A 7,669-nucleotide genomic window follows, 5' to 3' on the forward strand; every position below is an offset into this window, starting at 1 on the left:
GCTGGTTGCTGGTAGCTATTTGCCGCAAACCCCTTTGTGTAATTTTTTCATGAAAATGTTATCTTGGACTTCTGACATGAAGTGACATGTGCCTTCATATTCATTTTTTTAGAAATGTTTATAAAATTCCATGTGTATTTCACTTCATTTGATTTTCTGTTTATTATAATAGTTTATAGTTCATTCACCCCAGGTTGCGATACACTACGACTTGTTACTCTCAAAGTTTTGCAGCCTTTGTATGTTTGAAGACACAACAGCTATATAAGTCTTTTGCATGTGCATGTACATGTACTTTAATTTAGTTAACTTGCCCACAAATGACATGTTCCTGTTGGAAAATTTCAAAAGCATATTATTATTGTCATTGGATGAAGAAGATGCATTTGTGTATGTGTCGCACTTATATACAAGTAGATATTATCCATTCTGGTCTGATATTCTGTCATATAATTGTTACCTGCTAGCCTATGTCATCATAATTTTATGTAAGGAAAACCATTCCATGTTATCCATGTCGTATCACTTTGTCCTCTGCGCCACTTTTTCACTGTATTTATGCTTCTTTGGTTATCTTTTTCCACAGTTAACCGTACGCAAGGAATAAATATTTGAACCTACTCTGGTGTCCTTGTGCTGGTTAACTAGCTGGATAATGGGCGTCCCATACTATCCGAGGCCAGAATACGATTGTTCTGATAAACCTTGGGTGAGTGGTTTGGCACAACCGACCACTGTTAGAATTGTTCTGATAAAACTTACACAACCCGACCACTATTTAGAATTGGTGCGATAAACCTTTGTTGAGTGGTTGGCCACAACCCGACCACTGTTTAGAATTGTTCTGATAAGCCTTTGTTGATGAAAAGCCTTTTTTTTTGAGTGGTTGGGCACAATCCGGCAACCACTGTTTGAGTGATCGGATTATATAACCTTATCAATCAATCTTTGTTGAGCAACGGCGGATCCTGGGGGGATGGGGCCATAAAAAAAAGAACCCATTTTTCTTTTCTTTTTCAGTAACATCGCAAAAAAGCAGCTATTGCGTACACTATTGCATATGTTAATCTGAGGAACCGTTAAGTCAGGGACAAAGAGACAGATTTTCTTTATGCATTTATTGCCATGTGAAGCTTCTCGTTGGTCATTTTGTCAACCACAATTGAACCGATACGACCAAATACGCTCGAAGGACCACAACGCGAATTGACGCATCACCACTCCACCATGTTTAAACTATTGGTAAGTTCGTGTAACCAATGTCACCCCTTGTCTAGAGTTGCAAACACTGAGAAGATCTTTTTGGCAATAAAATATTCACCTTTTTTTCTTGACTATAGGTAACCGTGTTCTTGCTGTCTCTAGCTGTAACACCGTCAGTGTCTTGGGACAGCAGATGTCCTCCAATAACGGGTAAGTAACTTGAACTGTTACTTCAGCGGTTTAACACAGCTAGTGAGAAAGACATTTGTAAATGTGAAGCGAATTTAATCAACACCAGGCGATGGAATATCCTCTTGCACAGAGTCTGTGATATATGAGCAGACTCGGCAATCAATAATTACGCAAAACAAGACTGCGTCTTGACCTCGAGATTGACACAAAAATGTTCGTAACTTAACTGGGCAGTATTTTATGAAATAATTGTCTAACTCAACGAACGCGAACTTTGTAGTTTTAGGAGTTTACTAAAGTGCATTTGATAAATTATCTGAAATACAACTCAGTTGAGGTAAATTTTACCTTTATTTTGCATTATTATTCAGATTTCATGAGGCTGTCGATTTCTTCCCTGTGGCGCGAAGAGGTTGAGCAGGGTGGTGCCTTCTGGGCATGCGCAGCTTGTCACCGGATGGTCTGCACCCTGGAGCAGATAAAGACGGCCTACTACGAGGAGGGTTATGGGACCGAGACTCTGTCCTGGTACAACCCTGACCCGAACACCTTGGGCATGAGCGGTCTTGGTCTGGCCGATGTCAACGCTTGCTCGGTGTTGACGTCTGGACCGTGCTTGTTCGAGGTAGACGGTGTTCGTGCCGTGAGAGTCTTCCCGGGCACGCAGTCCAATCACGGCCACGCCTTGTGCTGCCAGCGGCCGGATGACGAGTCGGACATGAGGTCTTACCGATTCGAATAGCATCTTCACAAGCCACATTAAATTGGAATGTTTTGCCTTTGGAGATGTTGTCAAGATTGCATCGTCAGGCTGTCTTAAAGGGCCCAGCATGAAATGTACAGGGTGGTTCGAGAAAAAAAAGGACACCCACTTTTGGCATCGATTTCCAACTACGGCGGCACTTAGGGGTTAGCTAATTCAATTTAATGAAACGTGTTGTTCTAGAGTAGTTGTCTCCACAAAGAGTGTTGTATTTTTGTTTAATGGGTAGATCCGCATTACGGTGCTGACGAGTGTTTGTGTAGGGCGCCCTCTTTTGGAAAAAAATGATGGTGGCAAAAAGTACGGAGCGTCCTAGGCCTACACTGTTGAACTTATATTGTTTATTGTGTGTATTTTTCCTTCCACGGTATCTGACGATTTTTAAACTTGTTATGTCATTATATGACGACTAATTGTCGAACCAACTTTATAACAATGTAATTTGTTCTGGAGTTTTCGTCTGCACAAAGTTGATTGAATTTTTCGTGAATAATACACTGCATTTTCTTTAAATCATATTAAATTCATTATTCCATGGTTCCTGTCAATTTCCAAACGACTTGTGTCGAATATCACTGCCAATAATTGGACGCAATTTCAGTCGCATGCAATATGTTTATCGAGAGTTATCGTCTCCACAAAGAGTGTTTTACTTCTGTTCAATTAGAAGCGTTTGAATTCAGATTGCATTTTTCGCGATTAATACATTGATTTTCTTTAAATCATATTTAATTTATTCTTCCATGGTTCTCGTCAATTTTCAAACCTGTTGTGTCAAATACAATGGCTAATTATTGGACGCATCTCCAATTTAATGCAACGTGTTGTTCTGGAGTTATTGTCTCCACAAGAGTGTTTTATTTTTTTTAATGGTCAGATTGTCGCATTGACAGAATTCTTTACGGTGCTGACCAGTGTTTGTGTAGCGCGCCCTCTTTTGGAAGAAATTGATGGTGGCAAAAAGTACGGAGCGTCCTACAATGTTGTTTTATTGTTTTGTTGTGTGTATTTTTTCTTCCGCGCTATCTGACCATTTTGAAGCTTGTTATGTCATTATATCACGACTAATTGTCGAACCACTTTTATAACAATGCAAATTGTTATTCTGGAGTATTCGTCTGCACAAAGAATTTTATTTTTATTTTTGTTCAATTAAAACTGACTTAGATTAGGAATTAATTTTTCGTGATTTATACACTGTATTTTCTTTAAATCGTATTAAATTCATGATTTCATGATTCCCGTCAATTTCAAAACGACTTGTGTCAAATATCACGACCAATAATTGGACGCAATTTCAGTCTAATGCAATATGTTTTTCGAGAGTTATCGTCTCCACAAAGAGTGGTTTACTTTTGTTCAAAATTCGGATTGAATTCGGATTGAATTTGTCTTCATAAATACACGGCATTTTCTTTAAATCATATTAAATACATTCTTCCGCGGTTCTTGTCAATTTTCGTCACGGTTGTGTTAAATATAATGGCTAATTATTGGACGTAATTTCAATTAAATGCAAAATGTTGTTCTGGAGTTATTGTCTCCACAAGATGATTGTATTTTTGTTTAATGGGCAGTCATGATCCGCATTGACAGAAGTCTTTACGGTGCTGACCAGTGTTTGTGTAGCGCGCCCTCTTTTGGAAGAAATTGATGGTAGCAAAAAGTACGGAGCGTCCTTGACACTTTGTAATGTTTTATTGTCGTTGAGGGTATTTTTTTTTCTTCCACAATAGCCGTCGATTTGTTTTTATACTTTTTAAGTCATTATCTAACGACTATTTGTCGAACCAATTTTATAACAATACAATAGGTTAATCTGGAGTTATCGTCTGGACAAAGATTTTTTTATATATATTTTTTAGTCGGAATGAACTTTGATTGAAGTTTGAAGTTTTCGTGACTAAAACACTATTTTCTTTAAATCATATTAAATGTATTCTTCCACGGTTCTCGTCAATTTTAAATTATGTTGTGTCAAAGATAATGGATAATAATCGGACGCAATTTCAATTCAATGCAATGTGTTTTTCTTGAGTTATTGTCTCTAGAAATAGAGAGGCTAGCAGAGGCCTCCTCTCTACGCGATGCCAAGAAGAAACCCCCATTCAAAAGTGGTTGATTCCAGCGTACTTTAAATGCGATATGCACGTGTTCATGGGAAAAATGTCAGTGCTGCTTGTGTAAGTTTCGAGTACGGAGTAGGACTCAAAACTATTGAATATTGTGCATGTCACGCTGAATATTTTTAAAGGACATTCATAGAATTCACATCTTCATTATATTCGCTACAAAAAGTGGCACAGTCATTGTGACTTATTCTGTCGACATAACGGAATCCAGATCCAGACGCCAGCTATGATTTTAGACACCATTTTGTGAGGCGTGCCGAGTTGAGCGCGATTCAGTCATGGAGGCAAGAACGCCTAAACACGGCAGCGCTGCCGCTGATCAGTGCGACGACGCGTCCTCGCACGCCCAGCTTTGTCATGTTTGTGAACGTTTATCAGGATGGTCTCGACTTGAAATTGATAATCTTATCAAGCAACAAGATGTACCTGGTATGTATGTATTTATTTTGTGAAAATTTTTCTTAGTTGTCCCAGGTTTTTATGTCTATCATTTTTGCAGTGACTGACCTTCATTCATTGAGTACTCCTAGAACTATGAGGCTCCACTACGTGGAGCCTCATAGTTCTAGGAGTATTCATTGAGATGATTCTGAACATGATGAAGAAAAATGGTGTCAGGTTGCAACATTCTTTCCCCGCATGGAATAACCACTTTTTCGTGGGGGTGTAAATGGTGAATGTAATGTCCAAAAACATATTACTAGGTACAAGCAATATCACGCTCGATTAAATATTTGATGCGCATGCGTGGCAATGCCTTTGCCGTATGTTCCAATGAACTCACCTCTTCTGGTTATTTCTTTGAATTTCATGGGTGTGTTCGTTTAGCTGACCCAGGTTGACACGGGTCAGCCCCTTGCCGTTCGATTAGCTCTAACGTAAAAAAAAACCCTAATTAAATGTTTTGTTTGGGGCATGATTTTGTATTCTTCATAAATGAATGAAACAACATTCTATTGTCATTTATTCAAAAATTTTACTCTTAAATTTTAGTTATAAATATGTGTCTTTATCCTTTCAGCTAAATGGTGGCAGCAGAATGAACTGAATCAAGCTTTCTTAAAAAACAACTACAAAAAAATCTAACCTACAAAGATACTTTCCCAAAGATTCTGTCATCGTTACATCCCAAGAAACCATGTATCATCTTGGAAGCTTCTTAAAAAAGATTCAAACTAAGTCTCCCAATCTATATCTCCAAAAAGATTCAAACTAGAGCCTCCCAACTGAATGACTCTGTTTCTCTTCGTTCACAGTTTCTGAACTTACTGCAAGCCTTCAACATTGACAAGACAAGATCAAGGGAGAGGAGGATGGCTCTGGCAGGCCATTGCATCCGCCACCCGGAGCTAGCAGCCCACAACACCATCCTGTGGGAGCCAACTCTTGGAACTGCCAGGAGGGGGCGGACACAGGGGAGCTGAGGACTCTAATGCTGAATAGGGAAGAGTGGAGGGCGGCGACCAAGTCCCGAGATGGTGTAGGTTAGGCTGCACCCTGGCATCGCACTGCAACTGAAACCAAAAAAAAATTGGACAATGTTGTGAATCAGCCAGTATCACCATTCCGTGGATTGCAAAAGGTACTAAAGCTGTAGAAATCACAGTTACCAATGAAATGGCTTTGGGAATATACAAATATGCAATGATTTTGCGCGAAGTGACTGCATTGTGGCCACGATTGTTCCCTGCAAGCAAGATACCTAGTAGCAGACATATTTGGGATATGTTTGTGAAGAAGTTAAAGACAATAGAACGGATGAGCAGTAACCGAAAAGGTCGGCTCAGAGAATGGTTGAAGCTTCCATTTGTTACGGTACCAGATCCACAGCAGGTACCATGCTCTTCGGATGATAGCGCAAGTGAGGAAAGTGAAGATGGCGAGTGGAGGAGTCCTGTTGATAAAGAGAACCTTAGAGAAGGCAAAAAGACAAACAAAGACAAGGAAGTTCGGAAGATGGACAACATAAGAAAATCCGCATCAAAGGCTTCTGAGTACAAACTTTGTGAGATGGTAGAAGGCATACCTCTCCTCATTGATATTGTGAAGAAGGCACTCTTAATCAATCAAGTGTAACCATGGATAACAACTAACAAGAGGCGATTAAAGACCAAATCAGGTTTTACAAGCCAGTAAACTTCAGCAGCAAAATAGATTTAGAACTTTATAACACGTCACAAGATAAGTAACAATTAAATACGCAAAACCAACCTTGCCCAGGTACTTCAGTAATACCGAATATACAAACTTTCTACACTGGCTAACAATGGACAAGGAGAGCCAAGTACTAGCTCAGACAACAATGAAATGCAAGACAAGGAGAAAGACTTTCAGAGCTTAAATTAAAATACCTTGTCAAAGGGGCATCACCATCCAAAAGAAAGAAAATGAATCCTTTTCCTGGTGACACTTTACTTGGAAAACATAACAGCCTCAAGTTCAAAACAGCAGGAAGTATCCAGCATCGTTATAGAAAGGAGTTGTGCTGAGGAGAAGCACAAATGCTGACTTTGAGAAATATCTTGAAGATGTTGATGAGCCGTATGTCGGAAAAATGGACTTCTTAACAGTGCAGTTTGATGCCCCATTGGAGAAGGACTGGATCGATAACTGCCTAAAATTTGATTTCTAGTTGGTGAGTATCTTGTTGTTAAACACACACAATGACTCTCACTACAGCTCTCTTTACTTTTTGCGATACTGTCATTATGCATATTAAATAAGTGGCCTTAGACATTTTTGTCAAAAGTAAAAGTTAGACTTATCCCAAAATGTGACTTTTTGTCACCTTTTAACAACTCTCACGTTGAAATGAAATTAGCTGAAAGGTTAATTTTTTCCTAATTTTAATCTTCCCTGTAAATTCATTCTTATTACCTTGCTTATTATCTTCAAATTTCTTGCTAGGCTTTGGAAGACTGCTTTGAAGAACCATGGATTGAGGAACAACTTTGACAGATCAAGCGGATCTCATCTTCAGTAATTCCGGTACAATCATGGGCCATTCTTCAGGTCTGATAAGCAGCTGGAGCAGAGACTACAAGCTTCTCAGAGGTAAAGTTCAAAGGTCAGACAGAATAACAAACATCAGATTGAAAATAGGCTGTGTATGAAATACGCTAAAAGCTGTTGTTAGCATCAGTGGCGCACCCAAGGGGGGAGGGCTTCTGGGGGCTTGAGCCCTCTCCCCCCAGAGGTTGTCCTTTTTTTCTGTGTAATTTTTTTTAGTTCCATGATTTAATCTTGGTGATATATATGTGGCCTATTTTCAAGAAGTATTATAGGGCTGTAAGTGGCGCCATCAACGTCAAAATATTCAGCGCCCGCCCGCCCCCCCTTTTTTTTTTTCCAAACATTTTTGGCAAACGTTTTTGAAAAT

At 39.3% G+C, this 7,669-nt stretch overlaps 1 protein-coding gene and 2 long non-coding RNA genes across 3 annotated transcripts; 2 read left to right on the plus strand and 1 right to left on the minus strand.

Annotated features, from left to right (window-relative positions):
• The first annotated feature begins 952 nt into the window (after nt 1-952).
• Nucleotides 953-3,691, plus strand: LOC119732219. Its single transcript, XM_038205653.1, has 3 exons — nt 953-1,242; nt 1,341-1,413; nt 1,767-3,691. The coding sequence occupies exons 1-3, from the start codon at nt 1,228-1,230 to the stop codon at nt 2,135-2,137; spliced, it is 459 nt and encodes a 152-aa protein (XP_038061581.1). The 5' UTR covers nt 953-1,227; the 3' UTR covers nt 2,138-3,691.
• Nucleotides 1,148-1,864, minus strand: LOC119732220. Its single transcript, XR_005271526.1, has 2 exons — nt 1,744-1,864; nt 1,148-1,452 (listed from the first exon to the last, which is right to left on the minus strand). It is a non-coding gene; the product is annotated as an uncharacterized LOC119732220 (long non-coding RNA).
• Nucleotides 3,692-4,650: 959 nt separating the features above from the next.
• Nucleotides 4,651-7,444, plus strand: LOC119731561. Its single transcript, XR_005271466.1, has 3 exons — nt 4,651-4,719; nt 5,547-6,925; nt 7,198-7,444. It is a non-coding gene; the product is annotated as an uncharacterized LOC119731561 (long non-coding RNA).
• Nucleotides 7,445-7,669: the final 225 nt, after the last annotated feature.

Source organism: Patiria miniata, unplaced genomic scaffold (genome assembly GCF_015706575.1).
Source record: "Patiria miniata isolate m_02_andy unplaced genomic scaffold, ASM1570657v1 HiC_scaffold_24, whole genome shotgun sequence".
Taxonomy (NCBI): Eukaryota; Metazoa; Echinodermata; class Asteroidea; order Valvatida; family Asterinidae; genus Patiria; species Patiria miniata.

Excerpts from the sequence above, each read along its gene's own strand:
- LOC119732219 (XM_038205653.1), top strand. Across the intron at positions 1,414-1,766 it reads CAGATGTCCTCCAATAACGG|ATTTCATGAGGCTGTCGATT; the intron begins GTAAGTAACTTG and ends ATTATTATTCAG.